Raw genomic sequence first — 17,877 nt, 5'->3', positions numbered from 1 at the left:
CTGTTAAAAACTGTTGGCACCGCATGCTATAAGACACATAAGAACAACATAATGTTCACATGTGTCAATTTCACTTTTCCCGTGTTTCTCCAAACGTGGTTTGTAAAATGAGATTTTGCCTCATCTGACCAGACCGTATCTGTCCTCCTACGTCCCTAGATTGTTCAAATCAAACACTAATTTTCTCAAAAGTGAAGTCTTGTGTAGTGATTGTGCATTTTAGATGCCATTGTGGCAGGTACAACTATCCCGCAACTCTTAAAAAAAAAAAAAAAAATTATCCTCTCAATTGTTTTACCGAATGCACCACTCTGTGTAATAGTTTAGTAATCAGATTTTATTTTTTATAGGTCACTGGTTAATATTCCACCAGCTGATATTGGTTTGTCTGTAGTAGCGTTGATAGTTATAAATTCAGAAAAAAAACAATTCTTGGATTTCTACGCCTTTTTGAACATGTTTTTTCTTTGATATAGTTCCCTGCTTCATTCCACTACTTTACCACGAGCGTTTACGGGCCGAGTGTAGAAACGGCTCCTACTTCATTCAGAAGCTGTTTCCACTTGTCTAAGAAGGAAAGAAATTGTAAAAGTAGCAGCCACGTCAAAAAGTCTTAAATTCACGATTCACTGACATTAACGTCCATCAGCACTCATTTCGAAGCAGATGGTTTGGCAGCTTGCTATTAATGAAAAAAAAAAAAATCAAGTTTTTTTTTTTGTGTGTTTTGTAATCGTAACATATTTCTGACATCAGATCAGGCACCGATTGCTTCAGGCTTTAATCTTTTTCTTATCTGACTTCTGACTCTCAAATGCAACCTTTTTTTTTTCTTTTTTTTTTTGAGCAAGGGTCACGGTTACCTTAACCAGCCACACTGTTATCATTGGAGCAACCGTACCCACTGCCATGAACCCATCTTACAAAACCCTGTAATATGACTTGAAGAGATCAATTAGAATAATAAAATTATTACACCCTAAAGCATCTCACAAGGATACCTGCTACTTCATAGTTCTGATCTTTATAGAAAGTCTTTAACAGTGTCGCTTCAGCAGGTTTTATATCCCTGGCTTGTCCTGTATTTAATTCCATCCTACAGCCTTTCATTGAAAACATACAAAAAATATATTTTTTGAAAAGCATTCATTTATGTGTTTGATACTGATTGAACACACATACACACGTTTTTTTTTTTTTTTTTATTCAGACTTTTATTACAAAAAAGAAAACGTTACAAAACTAAGAGCACTTAGGAATGCCTACAGGTGACCATAACTTAAATAGATAAATACAGATGTGTGCAAAAGGCCCCGGGACCAGGATGGAGCTCTGACACAGGAGAACACAGCTGCACTGATGTGAGTGGAGATACGTCGAGCTTCGACCGACGCAGGGCGGCGGCGAGGCCGACCCGCTGCTGCAGGTACCGTTGAAAAAAGAAAAAAAAAAAAAAACAGATTTCATTGAATTTTTCATTTTGGAATGGTGGAAAAATAACTAAAAAAAAATCTTCAAACATTTGTGCGGGTGCATGCGTCACAGCGTAATAAAAGCTCTGAGACGGCTCCTGACGACTTTCTTCTTGTCCGCTAATTCTCCTGACAAGAGCCTGGAGGAGAGAATGTGGAAAGAGTTACGACACCATGAACATGAACAGAAAGGAGCAGGAAAAAAAAAGATGTCAGATTTTTAACGTGCTGCTCAAGTTAAAACAGAATCTGGTGCCGTTCCAGAGCGACGATCCTTCCCGCCTCTGGAGGCGTTTTAACGAACGAGGAGCTTTGAAGGTTGGATTTATGTAGCACAAAACCATTGAAAACTATTATTTGGACAACCTCAGACCGATTGTTGGAAATAGCTGCGGCATTTATAATTAAATGCTAATTTTTTTTATTGTCTCCAGATGAGATTTCTTGGCCGGGAAACTCGTCTGGAGACACTTTACTCGACTCTTTCTTAATTAGATTATAATTTAAGAGCAAATATTTCACTTTGTTTGTGTTTTTTCTTTTATATTTAAGCTATCACTACACATTCAGGGACATTATGATGTTACACGCTCAAGATTTAATCATGTTATTTCATTTTATTATTAATAATAAATTTATTAACAATATTACATTATAATATAATCGTCTTATCTGCACTTTTAGCTGCTATCTGGAACCCTTCTTTCCTGGAAAATAACTTTTCCTATAACTTTGGACTAAATCCAGCTATTTAAAAAATAAATAAATAAATTCTTCTTCTGAGAGCAACAAGGAATCAAACACCGAGCGTTCGGCTGCTCACATGTGCCGAGGCGCTCCTCCAGGAAGCCGATCTGCTCGCTGAGGGAGTCGATGCGGTCCAGCTGCCGGAAGGAGTGGGACAGTAGGGTGGTCTTCTCCGGGAAGCTGTCGTCCAGCGGCAGCGGGAAGAAGCTGCTGAAGGGCGCCAACACCAGCTGCAGCTTCTGCGTGACGCGATAGGGGAAAAGGTGCAAAGGTTTAGCCACCTTGTAAAGCGAAATAATGATGTGTTGTTTCAGGGTAGGCTATTAGGAACAACAATAAGTCAGGTGGGGGGTGGGGGGTGTGTTTTGTTTTTTAACGCCAAGGAAAGATCAGAGAGGTTCCCGTGGAGCCAGACGGGGTGATGAGGGGGAGAGGCGTCATGAGCAGGAGGTTTCTATGCAACACCAACAGGAGTTCAGGACTTCGCTCACTCACCTTCTCCAGCAGCTCCACTCTGTTCCTCAGGCTCTGGACCTCCTCTGTGACGTTCTCCACCAGGCCCAGGCCTCCTCCTGGAAGGAGACACGCAGACAAACAGACACGCGTCACGATTTATAGGCGACTGCGCATTAGCAGCGGGTAACGAGTGACTGAAACACTTAAAAACCAAAATTTAGAATAAAACAAAACAAAACAAACAAAAAAAAAAACAGCGTCTGGACTGTGAAGCTGCAAGCAAATTGTGTGAATATAGGTCAAAGAAATCAAGAACAAATGTCAGCGTGTTTTGTTAGGATTTTATGTGTCAAATTAAAATCTAAAATCTGTACATTTTTATTTCACCTGGATATTTATCGACTGAATTTTTTTGGTGCTGTCAGAGATTCTCCATTGGTTTTTGGGTCACTTAGGCTATTCTGACACCTACAGGCTTCCATCCAAAGTTTCAGGTTTAAAGCACTTTTGGGTCACAAACGTGTTTTCTTTTATTTATCTTTTATTGATAACAATAAATGTGCTGCTTGCTTATGCAAGCCAAACATGTGGTTAATAAAAGTCAAACACTTAGGAGTTATATTTTCCAGTTTGAGAAGAACTTCTCTTGTTTGGGAGAACCAGCTCCGAAAAAACAAAAGTAAAAGAAAATTATTAAATCTGTACTGTGCTTGGATTATACTAAATCTTTCCAAGGGCCACAAATAGAAAATAAAATTACTAAAAAAAAGCAAGCAAACTTTTTTTATATACTAATTTCTAACAAACTACAGACTCCTTCATAGAACAACTTTATGTTGAATTTAAATTACAGACTTTTTTCCACTAATAAAGCAACTTCTGAATGGTCATTTGTTGCTCTGGGCTGCACTTAGTGATTTCAGAGTAAATAGGGTTCAATTCAAAGGTGACATTTTTATTTAAAATGATCATTTAAAATCACTTTTTTTTTCTCCCCTTCAACTTCACAATTATTCACAACTTTCTGTGACCAAGAAGTGAAAAAGTTCAAGCCATTCAGATGCTTCTTTTTTTTTTTTTTTTTGCAAGGCAGTGAAGCCATGGGAACAGCCAGGGGGTCAAAACGCTGCGATGCAACCAGAAATAGACGAGCAAACCCTCCTGTGAATCGGTAGCGTCTGTTCCTTCTAGAGACGGGGACTCTGACCAGGATGCAGATTTAGAAACAACCGCCCCCCAATTTACCCCCCCCCCTCACCCGGCCTCTCCTTCCACTTCTCTGGTTGCACCTCTGCAGACAGACGGGGAGATGTTCAATCTCTCCCAGATGTGGTCCACACTGGAGTGGAATAAGCTAAGGAGGAGGCGCAAAAGGGAAAAGATTGGTGGACGAGGGAGGCTGTGGGGGGACAAACTGGGGTGCGTGACCCCCAGCAGACAGAGTTGATGGAGCTGGAATGAGAACACAAGCCCCGGCCAAGAACAGAGTGGAAGGAAAAAAAAAAGTAAAAAGGCGGGAGGCTGAAAAGCCTAAATGCAATCCAATGGATCTTGGCAGAGCGAGAGTCAGCTCTCTCTGTTTACACTCGTGATCTCCATCAACATCCCTCCGATGTGTGTATATGAGCAGAGAAAGACGTCTCTCGAGCGAAACGGCTCGCAAGAAGCCCGTCTGCAGGCACACTCTAGCAAAAGAAAAAAAGAAAAAGAAAGAAAATCCCTAAATCCTCTGTCGTGTTTTCTGCTCTTCTGTGCGTTTCTCGCCGACTCAGCCGATCCATCACGTCGCCGTGGAGGTGAACCTTCGGAGCTTGTGGTCAGTTTCCAGAAGAAACTCTGATAGATGGAGGGGAGTTTGGAGGAAGAGGGAGAGGAGGAGGAGGAAGGCCTGGGAGATTTGGCAATCTCTCGTTTATGCACAGATATTTCTTTCACTCTGAGAGCTGGAGACAGCGTTCACCTCCCCCTCCCCCCTCCCCACTGTCCGTCCAAATCTCCCCCTTTTGATTTCACAGTTAGGTGACTCGCCAAAAAAAAAAAAAAAAAAGAAAAAAATCCCCCAGTTTGGAAAGAGTTGAAGAAATCAGGAAAGAACTATGTCTACTTCAATTTATTTATTTTTTTTATTTGTTGTTGTTGCACAATTTCCCAAAAGAGCAATAAGGCGGACTCGGAATGGGACTTAAAAGGAAAATCTTGGGGTCAAGAGCATTTGGAGACATAAAGCAGAGTCAGAGGTGGAGGCGGTTGTGTATTGTTTTGAGGCCACATTGCCTAGCAGAAAACTTGGATCTTTTTCACATTTTGTAACGATAAAAAACACTCAAACTTACATGTGTTATACTGAGATTTTAATGCGAGCCACCAACACAAACCGGAGCACAGCTGTGGCGTGGAAGTGTTTCCCAATTTCTGTTTCCAAAAAGAGTTTGTCTTTTAAAGTGTGACATTAAATCCCCTTGACTCAAATACCCAGGGCCGGATTTAGAAGGATGGGGGCCTCTGGGTTGAGCCAGGTTTGGTGCCCCATTCAAAATCAACAATTATTTTTACTGATGCAAATCATGGCACGTTTATAGGTAGATCTTTATACTCCACTTTGTTTTTAAAACGATGTACAATAATTTAATAATTTTCAAATACTTGACTAGTGTTTATGTTTAGAAAAATCCAAAAATATTAATACAGCTTACCTGATTCGGGCCAATCAGTTTTAACCAAAGCACATTTAAAAAAAAAAAAAAAAGATAAATATTTGGGGCCCGTGTAAGTTCTTTCTAAAGTCTTCCTAAATACCCCTAATAAAACTGCTGCACCTTTCCATTGTCTTTAGAAGTCACCTTGGTTAAGACTGAAGTATATTCATGTGTAAGACTGGTCCAGTCAAAGTCCAGACTTTAACCAAAATGATCTTAACAGAAGAAGACTTGCAGCTGTAACTGGAACTAAAGGTGATTCTGACTGACAAAAAAAAAAAAAAAAAATGACAGTATATTTTAGTTTTTTTTTGGTAAAGATTTTTGAAAACCACACACAATTTTCTTTCCACAACATAATTATGCTCCACTCTGTGTCGTTCTGTCACATAAAACCCCAACAAAACACTTCAGTTTGCGAAATTAACGTGAGGAACCGAAAGACAACGAGAAGAGTGCACAAACACTCAAAAGGCTTTTTTTCCAAGAGACAAAAGTCTAACATTTCTGAGGGAACTAATGGAGTGTGTAGGGTGAAAACATGTGTGTATTAGCTCGGGAGCCGGATTAAATGCAGATGTTTACTTCAGCGACGGGGCGAGCAGTCATTATCAAAGTCCAAACGATCCCAGTCTCACCGCATGGAGCCAGCCGCGCATAACATCAGTCTGGAGTCGGCACCAGTCGCAGTGCATTATTACTCACGGTACGAGTTGAGAGTGGCATAGCGCGTACCAAAAGTAATAATGGACCGCGAAGCTGGTCATGTTTTCTTCCTCTGTCCCGCTGCAGAACATGGAAATATGCAGTTCGCAGTTCGCGGCGCTCATTTACCCGCGTCGGCGTGGCCACCCACTGCTGCCCGACTGCCCTGGGTGGGTGTCGGAGACGGCGGCGGAGGTGGAAGCTGGTGGCAGGACCGTCCGTCTCCGGCGAGCGTGAAGCCGTCTCTGCAGGCGCATCTGTAGCTTCCAGCTGTGTTCATGCACAGCTGGGCGCACGGCTGCCGCCCGCCGCACTCGTCCACATCTGACAGCCGAAAAAAAGGGGTAAAAAGAGAAAAAAAAGAAGGAAAGAAAGAAAGAAAGCAAGTCGTGAGTATGCATATGAATTTACGTACAGCTCCTCAGGTGAATCTGAATGTGATTTCTGCGTACCCGTTTGGCACCGGTGTCCGGTCCAGCCGGGAGGGCACGCGCACTTATTGGGTTTCAAACAGGTGCCGCCGTTAGCACAGGGTTCTGCACACAGAGCTTTGGAACACATCCGAAAACATTAATTAAAAAAAAAAAAAAAAACACACAACTGATTCATGATTATTACTTTAAATCGACTCGGCAAACCATATTGTGGTGAAATGAACGTGTTTTCTTTCTGATATGAGCCAAATTGGTTGGCATAAAACTGGATCAGCCAGAGGGACACAAAGTGTGGCATCGCATGAAAATGGCAGGTTAAAGTAGAGAAATCTAATGCGGACCTGTTTACGTTTTTGTTTTCTTTCAGTAAACTGTGAATCAAGACAAAAAAAATCTCAGAGTTCTGCACAGCAAATTAAACCCCATTATATTTATTATAATATTGGAATCTTTATTTTTTGTGAATACTATTTTGTGAACCATTAAACCGTCCTCATGTTTGCATCATACACTGTATTTACACGAAAAAGATTGTTTTCATTTGGTAGAATAGAGACGGTGCACCACCAATTATCTTCCTGTGTCTAGAAAACACATGTTTCTGATTAAAGCAACCGCATAATAGAAAATAATAACAATAATAATAATAATGATAATATATAAAAATCTAAATCTAAAATAGTATTTTACTGCAGTGAACCAGCAGTATGTTCTGATGTTGGAGACCACAGCTGCCTGAGAAGAGCTAACATCTGCACAACAGATATATTTGTTCACACAACAAACATACTTTAATATGCATTAATACACAGAGTGGAAACCGTCTTAAATGTCCAATTATCAGAAGTGGTTTCACACAGGAAGATGTTCTCTATTTCCTGTGTAAACACTCATCAGGTTGTTGGTAAATAGCCTCCAATGCAAATCTAACAATATGTATAGTTTTGGTAATATTTTGTTTTTGAAATAGAAGTTGTTAAAAGTTCCTGCTGTCTTGGCCCGTTTCAGACTACTTGTCAGCTTTCCTTCAGGACTAGCTAATCTGGAGTTAGGTCAAATAAAGATGGCAGCACAGTTCAACCATTAAAATTATTTTAAAACTATCTTTTACCTTGGTTGCAGTTGTGTGAGTGAAATCTCCGCCAACCGGGGCAGCAGTCTGGGTAGAAATGTGAGGCCGACTCTATCCTGCTTACCTGCCGGTAAGCTAAAGAGTACGTTGTTCTGTGAAGACAAGCGAAACCACAGAGGTTACGGATCGTTTGAGGCACAGCAGAGCTTTCTCTGTGATGAGACTGCGTGACCATAGATGAGTGTTAGTAACTTGGTGGAACAGTCAAGCCATGGATTCAGAAGAGAAGAGGCTAGCAGTGATGTGAAGTCAGATCTATAATCAGCTGTTTTGGCTTCAGCCGGCTGAGAATGCGGTGTGTTTAGCTTGCCAGAGCAAGGGGGGAATTAAGAGCAATAAATTGAGGCTAAAACTAGAGACTGGAGACATGTTTGCATGAGGATCCAAGAAAACAGACCAAAAGCGAAAGTGAGCTTTGGTGAGAGAAAAGCTAACAGGGATTTAAAAAATGTGGAGAAGGTAAAGGGCTAGGAGAGCAACTGGGAGTGTGCTAGCGTGGAGTCCAAGATAAACAAAGCACTGGTCTCTGCGGGCAGGCAGCTCATTTCCTGTCGTTACACAAAGTGCTCGATATTTAGATTCCACTCAAAACTATGTGCCATCGTGACCCACTGCTGTGTGCATTTACGGTTTGTGAGCATGGGTGTCCTTTTGTGAAGGAAAGTGAAGATGTGTTGCTCCATCTCCATACTTAGCCATGTCTGATGTTATTTACGTGTGCAGATGCCTTGATTAAAACTCTGTTTTGACAGCGCTGTGACCGGGTAGAGATTTTTTTTTTTACATTTTTAAATTTTTACAGTGGTGCCCCTAAAGATGGACCAGGAGGGTCATGGCCCCCTCTTGAAAAATGTTGGCCATCCCACTGCCATTTTCAAGCTTTGTGTGAGTACTAAGAAAAAAAAAAGTGTGAGCGTCTTACTTGTATGTGCTGCAGAGGCGATGGCCTTGACACAGGGTGATGTAGGGCTTGTGCACCGGCTGGGCGTAGGACTCTGTTGCCAGGATGACATTGTGTCGGAGGTCGCTGCTGCACGCCCTCCTTCTGGAAAACAGAAAAAAGAAATGACATGTTAAAGCAAACTTTCTTGCCTGCTTTACCTTTCTCTTCAGCCAGCTTAGTGGCAGTGTGCAGCGACAGACGAGCGCTGTACGACAGTAGGAAAAACACTTCCTCAGGCATCTCATACGGGCTTAAAATCGATACTTTTGACATGTTTTCTTACCTCGATATCAGTACCAGATGCCTATTTAAAACCCCTGACTTGTACAATCGCTCCTGATTGTGCCCTGGTTAAAAGCTGACCTTTGACCTGTCTGTCTGCGCTCAACCCTTCATTTAGTTTATTTTTGTCCACCCCCACCCAAATCAGCTCTAAAAATGACAGCAAAACTATTCCCTTCCTAATCGCCTGAGCTTTGGCCCCTGGGAGACTGACCTCCTGAATGTTTGTCATTTGGGAACATCCCAAGTGACCGGCCACGATAAACGCAAACAGAGTTACGAGTGCCGTTACCCATGATGCCCGAAGAACTGGGGAGTGCCCATCACATGGAGGAAGAGGAGGGCGGAGGAGAGGAGCACCTCTTGGTACATCGTCTTCCTCTTTCCCACGTTTCCCTCGCCGGGGCTCTCACACTCTTTCTCGGAGGGAAGAGGAGGATGACGGAGGATGTCTGCGACGGCCCCAGCTACCTGTGTAAAAAGACAAAAAAAACCATTTAGATCACGGCATGTTAAACATGACATTTCCTTCTGCACAATCTGGATGGGAAAATTTGGAAAAAGTTCAGCGGAGAGAAAAATGGCTTCATTCCTGAGAAGCCACAGGTCATCTTTATCCGCAGACTCGAGGAGGGACAGGACTAAGCTCAGCGAGCGTCAGCTGCGTCGTGTCTCAGAGAGCCGAACCGGCTTCGGAGCAGAACATTAGCCTTTAAATCAGAGCAGACAGCAGTGGGAATCTGTGGAGGCTTGTCGTTTAGCATTGGAAAAGGAGGACGGGAGGGGAAAAAGAGGTGAGGAAGAGCAGCTTTTAGACGCTAAAACTCAAGAGCAGGAAGTCGTCAAGTGAGATCAAGTGAAGAGCAGACTGCAGAAGAGTTACTGATGTGTGTTGAGAACCAGTGGGAGAAGAAAAGCGTGTTTTAGTTGAGGATGTTTCTCTGTCGTGGTAGGTGGTAGGTTAAATAGGAGGTACGGAAGGCTTGCTGTGCCAAAAAAAAAAATAAAAAATTCAGGATGAAATTGTTTTAAAGAACAAAAAATATAGCAAAAAGTGATACAAATAATAGTAATAAATTACTACTAGTAAACAAATATATATACATTAGAACATTTTACAAAATGAATGAAGATACACCTAGTTTTTTCTTCTTAAGCGTTTCGCGATGCCTGTTTTACATTTTTTGTGTGTGAATTTCCATTTGTGCTGCTTTTCTGTGTTGTTTATGCTCTTCAGTTGAAAATTGTCAGCAACTTCATGTTTTTAGTGACAAAATCTAGTTTTGGATTTCATTGTCCAGGTAATTTTCTTCAATAAAATGCTCAAACGCTTTACTTTGTTCTGTTTTTGTAGTTATTTGTGTTCTTTATCTTTTTTTTTTTATTTTATAAACTTTTTTGTTTTTTCAGTGATAGCTCATAATTATTTTACAAATAGCAAGGAAAACTTTTGAGAGTTAAACATGCAAAGTATTAAATTAAAACCAATTTCTTTTTATAAATATACTTTTAACACAATATCAAATTTGGCAAATGATGTAGAATAAAGAATGCACACACAAAAAAAAACCCATCCAACATGGATACACAGGAAATGCTCTCAACTAAAGGTGCCCCCTCTACTGTAACCCTGTTTAGGACCTCATAAAAGTTTGGACCGGCCCTGCCCACACCTTCTCTGACTCTGAGATGACCAGGAAGGAGAGACAAACACCTCTCACACCGATTACTACATACTGCACAGGATTAAAAAAAAACAAAAAACAAGACCACCTGTGAAACCCAGCTGACCTGAGAGCAGCTTCTGCCAGCCTGTGGGTCGAGTTTTAACACAGATACTAAACCCCTGGGAAATCTCTCCCAGCATATTAAAGCCCTCTGAGTGCAATCGCAGGTTATAACATGGTGCAGCCTGTCGGGGAAGCGGAGTTATCCTGAAGACGATGGTAATCCTCGGATGACAGCGTGCATGTCTCTGTGATCCCTCCCCGCTGGCCACGGGCCCAGAGGTACATCGGAAAGCCTGTGTTCATTCATAAACCACAGTGGGCCAGCAGGGGGGCCAGCTTTGAAACGACTGCTGCATGTGAGTTTTGAGTGTGTCTGCACACAAGAAAGGAGAAATTTACAGCAGGAGGGCGAATGCAAAAAAAAAAGTGGAATAGTAAACGATTTTACATGTGCATTTCATTTAAAACGATTCATGATAAACATTTTTGATCACGTTTGAGACAAACACAGAATCGGAGCTAGCCCAAAGTTTTATGGGGCTCTAAGGAGAATTTGATGAGGGGATCCACTTCCAGTTAAGAGTCCACAAGCAACAAAACTCATTTACATCAGTCATGCTGGACAACCTGTTGTGGGGCTAACTAGTGAGCATATAAACGTCTTACATGAGCCATACATCAGTTTGGTTTTGTTTGACAACCACATAGTCATTTCATATTACTTACAGGTGCTGGTCATAAAATTAGAATATTGTGATAAAGTTCATTATTTTCCATAATGTCATGATAAAAATTAAATTGTCATATATTTTAGATTCATTGCACACCAACTGAAATATTTCAGGTCTTTTATTGTTTTAATTTTGATGATTTTGGCAAACAGCTCATGAAAACCCAAAATCCCTGTCTCAAAAAATTAGAATATTATGAAAAGGTTCTCTGAACGAGCAATAAAAATAATCATCTGAATCAACAAAGTAACTCTAAACACCTGAAAAAGATTCCTGAGGCCTTTAAAAACTCCCAGCCTGGTTCGTTACTCAAAACCGCAATCATGGGTCAGATTGCTGACCTGACTGCTGTCCAGAAGGCCATCACTGACATCCTCAAGCAAGAGGGTGAGAAACAGAAAGAAATTTCTGAACAAATCGGCTGTTTGCAGAGTGTTATATCAAGGCACCTCAGTGGGAAGTCAGTAGGAAGGAAAAAGTGTGGCAGAAAACGCAACACAACGAGAAGAGGTGACCGGACCCTGAGGAAGATTGTGGAGAAGGGCCGATTCCAGACCAAATTAAATTTTCATCTCCATAAAACTTTTCAGCAGATGGAAGCATGAAGTGCTCCAAAATCTTCTGATAGCTGCTGCATTGATCCTGCCCTTGATAAAACCCAGTGGACCAACACCAGCAGCTGACATGGCACCCAGACCATCACTGACTGTGGGTACTTGACACTGGACTTCTGGCATTTTGGCATTTCCTTCTCCCCAGTCTTCCTCCAGAGTCTGGCACTTTGATTTCCGAATGACATGCAAAGTTTGCTTTCATCCGAAAAAAGTACTTTGGACCACTGAACAACAGTGGTCCAAAGTGCTGCTTCTCTGTAGCCCAGGTCAGGCGCTTCTGCCGCTGTTTCTGGTTCAAAAGTGGCTTGACCTTTGACCTGGGGAATGCGGCACCTGTAGCCCATTTCCTGCACACGCCTGTGCACAGTGGCTCTGGATGTTTCTACTCCAGACTCAGTCCACTGCTTCCCCCAAGGTCTGGAATCGGCCCTTCTCCACAATCTTCCTCAGGGTCCGGTCACCTCTTCTCGTTGTGCAGCGTTTTCTGCCACACTTTTTCCTTCCTACTGACTTCCCACTGAGGTGCCTTGATATAACACTCTGCAAACAGCCGATTCGTTCAGAAATTTCTTTCTGTTTCTCACCCTCTTGCTTGAGGATGTCAGTGATGGCCTTCTGGACAGCAGTCAGGTCAGCAGTCTGACCCATGATTGCGGTTTTGAGTAACGAACCAGGCTGGGAGTTTTTAAAGGCCTCAGGAATCTTTTTCAGGTGTTTAGAGTTACTTTGTTGATTCAGATGATTATTTTTATTGCTCGTTCAGAGAACCTTTTCATAATATTCTAATTTTTTGAGACAGGGATTTTGGGTTTTCATGAGCTGTTTGCCAAAATCATCAAAATTAAAACAATAAAAGACCTGAAATATTTCAGTTGGTGTGCAATGAATCTAAAATATATGACAATTTAATTTTTATCATGACATTATGGAAAATAATGAACTTTATCACAATATTCTAATTTTATGACCAGCACCTGTATGTATAAAGCAGAACTTTGGTTTGATATAAATTTGTGAAATCTGTATCTGTTTGTTTTTCCAAAAATGTCACATTCAATAGTGAACGCCTCTGATCTGAAGATTTAATTTGAGAAACATTAGACACAGATGCCACAGTGCTAATTTATTTTTAGCAAATTTGTCAAACTGTGAATAAACAGAGTTGTTTCTCAAGTGGTGGGTTTTGATTACTGGGAAATATGGCTCTCTGCCCGGGACGCCCTTCCACCAGTGGGCGGCAAAAGAACCCAAGAGGAGAAAGGAAGAAAAAGGAAGTAAAAGTCATTGTGACCACATTTTTATTTGCTTATCTGCAGGACAGGTCAATACAACCCTTGTGGTGTGCAAAGTGTAAGCACTGTAACAAAGGTGTTTGGCAATAAACGAAAGGGATTTTTTTTTTTTGCTGCAATCTTTCATCTCTTTTGGTCAAATTTAAATAGGATAATTCTGTTCAAGAAAACTGCTTCCCCCCCTACATTTTTGTATCAAAATAGCCTTAGAAGCAGACAAGCGTGCAATGTCTGCTTCTAATTACTAGAAGCAGATGCAGACAATTTTTTTGACTTAGAATTACTAAGTCCAAAACAGTCTTAGTAATTCTAAACTGATTGATTATTCCCCAAAAGAACAAAATTAATATATGCATTAAAACCTAAACTCCAAGCGATTCGGTTGTATTGTTCACATCTGCCACCGGGTGGTGCTGTTTCACAACATCAATGTTAAGATACGAGCGCTAAGACCCACGTCCATCACTTCTACGCTTCTCCGTAACGTTAACCCACACCTTGAAGTGACGCTAAAGACTCTTAGAAATAAAACGGAACGGACAGAGAAAGGGAGTAAGTCCCTTTAGGCAAAACGCAGATGCTGCGGACGAACACGCACAGACTAAGGAGTCGGTACCGTCGGAGCGCGTGCACGAATAGGGAAACAAATCAACTACAAACCGTTCAGCAAAACAATCAGCCTTCCCACAGTCAGTCCAGTAAGAACACAGTCCTTCAGTGACGACGACTGAAAACCAACTAGCGTCTGTAAAACCGCTCTACTTGTTCAGGTAAAAGTCCAGGGATAACACTCCGCCAGCAGTCAGGTTTCTCCTGGAGCTCAGACTGTCAGACAGAGCGCATGGGGGGTGATGGAAGGACCTCCTCCCACTCCTCCAGCTGGGTGTCCCGCTGCGATTTGGAGGGGACCCGCGGTTACGTCACTCTACACGCTATGCTAACTTCCCCCCCCCCCCGCTTTCACTCTTTTCGTTCAGAACCCACCGATAAACTAAACAAGCTGACGCCCCGGTGACAGCAGCTGGTCGAACAAAGTTAGTAGAGAAGATTGAGTCCATTTCTTTTAGGCTAAGACTTAATTGACTGAGTGATGTAATATTGACCAAATGATCAAAGATCTTTTCATTTGTTTGTCTTAATAATAAAGTTATTTTTATTCATTGTTTGGTCTTTTTAACCTCCTAAAATAAATAATAAAAGAGATAAGCTAAATAAATTCATAAAAACAGACAATGGTAAGACAATTTTTTGATATGTGCATCTTAAAATACTTTTTACTGTTCTGTTCCCTTAGCTAGTTTAATAATTGGAATGCCACACCTAATACAAAATAAGCCCTTATAGTTTTTCAATTCATAATTTGTTATGTTTTAATCTCCCATATGTTTCCCTTGTATCATTATTTATTTCATCAAAATATCCCAGTGTCCTGTGTTATTTTAACTCTCAGCCTCACCCAGGAGTTAGTGGACATGGCCAACATTTTTAGGATCTCGTTGCAGAAATAATAAACTTTGAGTTATTTATTTATTTATTTTTATGTTTGATGCATTCAAGTTTAATTTAATTTAGGTATTTCATAAAGCCTCTGGCGGCTTGAAGTCTTGTTTATTTGTTAAGTACATTTTAAAAAATTTGTTCAAAATATTACATGTATGAATAGTTATTATTAACTATGCATTTACAAATGAATGTTTTTATCATCACCTTTTAGGACTAAGACACTTTTGGTGTTGGATGATATGTTTACATCTAAGACCATATATGTTATAAGACCATATAGAAGTTATAGTTTCTATCGAAGGAACTGCAAGATTATTTCCATTAATGCCTTTATCTGCTTTTTATTGAACTCAAAAAAGTGCATGAAAACACATGATGTTTGCAGATGCCTTTATAGGCTTTAAAATGCTTTATTTGTTTCAGCTTTGATGCAATCAATGAACGGGAAAAAATATCTGATTCTTTAGTATATGATTTGAATTATGACCAATTATTTGTTGCATTGCCACATTATAATCCCTACATATCCATTTATTATTTTAATACGCAATATTTTTTTTTGCATAGTTGCACTGCAGCCTGATGTATATACCTGGAGGTGGGAAAAAAAAGATGGCCAGATTATCCTAAATCTGACTTCTTTTTAGTGTAAAGCAGAGTTACTTTTAACATTGTGAAAACAAAACCCATGTAATACTTTTGAAAATGAACTTCCACGACAGACTGATGCAGAAAGAACGTTGTTAAAATGCAGATGTGTGAGCTGTGTGCTGATCTTACCCAGGCAGTATGCGTTCACCGGGTGTGTGTGCGCGCGCAGGCTGACTGGCGGCCCCGGGCGCGAGCCCCCGGACCCCTGGCTCAGAGGACCTCTCCATGCTCCCAGTTTCTTTTTAAGGCTTGACTTTCGTTGGGCTCTTGAAAATGCAGATAATTTTTTTTTTTTCTTAAACCCACCCCTGCGACCAATTTGAGGTGCTCCCTGCGAGCCGACTGGCGACAAATGAAATGTCTTTGGGCGTGTTTCAGTTGCTTTTTATGCTGAGCTTCCTGTGGAACGCAGGAATTGGACGGACAATCCCCAAACCGGACTTCCTGTGAGTGTTTGCCGCTGATAAAAGCCTTCTCCTGCACAAACACTGCTGGAATCTGATTTTGAAGCACTTTTCGGACTCCCATTGTGGAGCGCCGCAATCTTTAAGGGGGCAACGTGCCCTCAGCCTCCTCACCTCTTGCCCTTGCGCTGCCTTGGCAGCTCAGCAGAAAGTAGCCGTTGCTCGTAGCGATTTATTGAACCAGGTCACTCTGTGCAACCCCACCGAAGGCCGGGTAGCTCACATAGGCTCATGTTTACAACCATTTGAGATCAAATCTGGGAAATTGCAGCTTGAAGTCAAAGAGCGGCACGATAAGGAGTTTCTTTCCCCTTCCCTTCCATTCTGTGCTCCAGTGCAAACCTCGTTAATCCTTGGAGTCGCCCAAAGTTTGAAGAATAGCAAAAACATTCAAAGGTCGGTGCAACGCAAGCCGAAACGTTATGGTAGATGTTCAAGATTTCTCACATGTAGGAAAAACTGAATATTTGACGTAACAATTTAGAGTTCCAGAAGCGTTTTCGTGTAGATTTTAGCCCTCTGATAACTAGAAGCCTTGACGTGACTTGGATTTGTCGGTGTTTCATAAGGTACGGCCCAGAAAATAAAATTAAAGAAAAAAAAATTTCTAATTTGGTTCTCCGACTCGTCAGAACAAAAAGAAGGAAAACAAAAACGGCCCTCTGTTCCTCTAAGAAGCGGCCTCTCCCTGTATGAAGATTAAAATAACCGGTGCCCCCAACACAGCTGGATGAAGCCATATGGAGACTGCGAAAGACTTTCAGGAGCCCGTTTCCTCTGTTTGTGTTGCAATTAAGGAATGGAAGCTTGAGTAACGGTAAAGGCTGGGGTGAATTCAGGAAGACCAAGAGTTGTTTCAGGATTTCATGCAAGAAAAAGAAAAAAAAGTCAAATAAAGTAGTCCAGTCAGAGGTTTTGATTATCTGGTGCTCAAAGAATTATGGGAATTATATTCCCATAATTCTTAATGCTCAAAGAATTATGGGAACAAGCCGCTGTAGATGGATGATTTTAATTGAAATCACTATGACAAAAAAGAAAAAAAAAAGTATAGAGCTATTAGAGATTAGCATTTTTCTTTCTTCGTTTCTGGGGGTGGACTGATCGTGGTTGGAGCGTGAAAAAATATCCACAAATTCAGAAATCAGAACTACAAGTTTCTGCAAAATGGCTTAAAATGAAACCAAGACAATTTGTTAATATGCAAATAAAAAACGCCAAAAAGACAAAAAAAATAAATAATGTGTGAACAAGCATCCATTCTGTGACACCAGGTGAATTGTTTCCTTGAACTGGAGACAATCAAACACATTAATTAAACTTCGCGTCCCATTGAAAGAGTCTGTCAGAGTCGGTGTTTTCACATTTTGTCACTTTATGACACCAAACATCTACATGGTTTAATTAGTCTGGTTTAAATATGAAAGAAGATCAACACAAAGCAGCACAAACATTGTCGACTTGAAAGAAAACAATAGACGGTTCCTGCCTAAAATGATTTGATCTGAAAAATATTGTGTGCAGATGGCGACCCCTGTACTCTAATACCCCTAACTAAAAAGAAACATCGCAACCAAACACATTTAGATGTTTGGAATCCAGATGTGTGTGATTTATTTTCAGATGCTTTGTGGAGATCATGGATAGGGTTTGTTTAGGGAAGAGTAAGGTAAAAAAAAAATAATTAAATAATAATAATTTTAAACTGATTGTCCACACATAGAAACATGGCAAGGGCAGTATCATGCCGTTGGGAAGCCTTTCTTAAGAAAAGTTGAAATAAGTTTTGTAAAAACAAATGACCTTTAAAGGATTTAATGGAATCTGAAAGACAATTAGTACAGGATTCCTGGTTAGTTTTTGGAGGTGTTCTGTTTGTCTTATGCAGGCCTTCCTTGCAGTCCCAGAGCTGCATTCAGACAGGCCCTGTTTTGGGGTGCAGCTGTCAAAGTGTGTGAATAGAGACAAATGCCGCTCCTCCTCTGCCTTCACCCAGACTGAGAGATGTCAGACAACAAGGACGCG

At 41.0% G+C, this 17,877-nt stretch overlaps 1 protein-coding gene across 4 annotated transcripts; it reads right to left on the bottom strand.

Moving 5' to 3' along the window:
• Positions 1 to 1,187: 1,187 nt before the first annotated feature.
• Positions 1,188 to 15,982, bottom strand: egfl7 (EGF-like-domain, multiple 7). Of its 4 annotated transcripts, XR_015764831.1 has the most exons (10): positions 15,518 to 15,981; positions 9,160 to 9,338; positions 8,565 to 8,687; positions 7,622 to 7,734; positions 6,529 to 6,624; positions 6,206 to 6,400; positions 2,715 to 2,791; positions 2,296 to 2,458; positions 1,521 to 1,612; positions 1,188 to 1,420 (listed from the first exon to the last, which is right to left on the bottom strand). XR_015764831.1 is itself a non-coding variant. In XM_088010827.1 (9 exons), exons 2-9 carry the CDS (start codon positions 9,237 to 9,239, stop codon positions 1,593 to 1,595), a joined length of 867 nt encoding a protein of 288 aa, XP_087866953.1. In that variant the 5' UTR covers positions 9,240 to 9,334; positions 15,518 to 15,982; the 3' UTR covers positions 1,188 to 1,592. The 4 variants fall into 4 exon arrangements, 3 of the variants coding, with proteins under 3 accessions (XP_087866953.1, XP_014823971.1, XP_014823972.1); XM_088010827.1 differs by having other exon boundaries at positions 1,188 to 1,612; positions 9,160 to 9,334; positions 15,518 to 15,982; XM_014968485.2 differs by having other exon boundaries at positions 1,188 to 1,612; positions 15,518 to 15,980.
• Positions 15,983 to 17,877: the final 1,895 nt, after the last annotated feature.

This window comes from Poecilia mexicana, unplaced genomic scaffold, assembly GCF_051168715.1.
Source record: "Poecilia mexicana isolate PSO_F unplaced genomic scaffold, ASM5116871v1 scaffold_12, whole genome shotgun sequence".
Lineage (NCBI taxonomy): Eukaryota > Metazoa > Chordata > Actinopteri > Cyprinodontiformes > Poeciliidae > Poecilia > Poecilia mexicana.
This window is presented reverse-complemented; position numbering and strand designations above follow the sequence as displayed.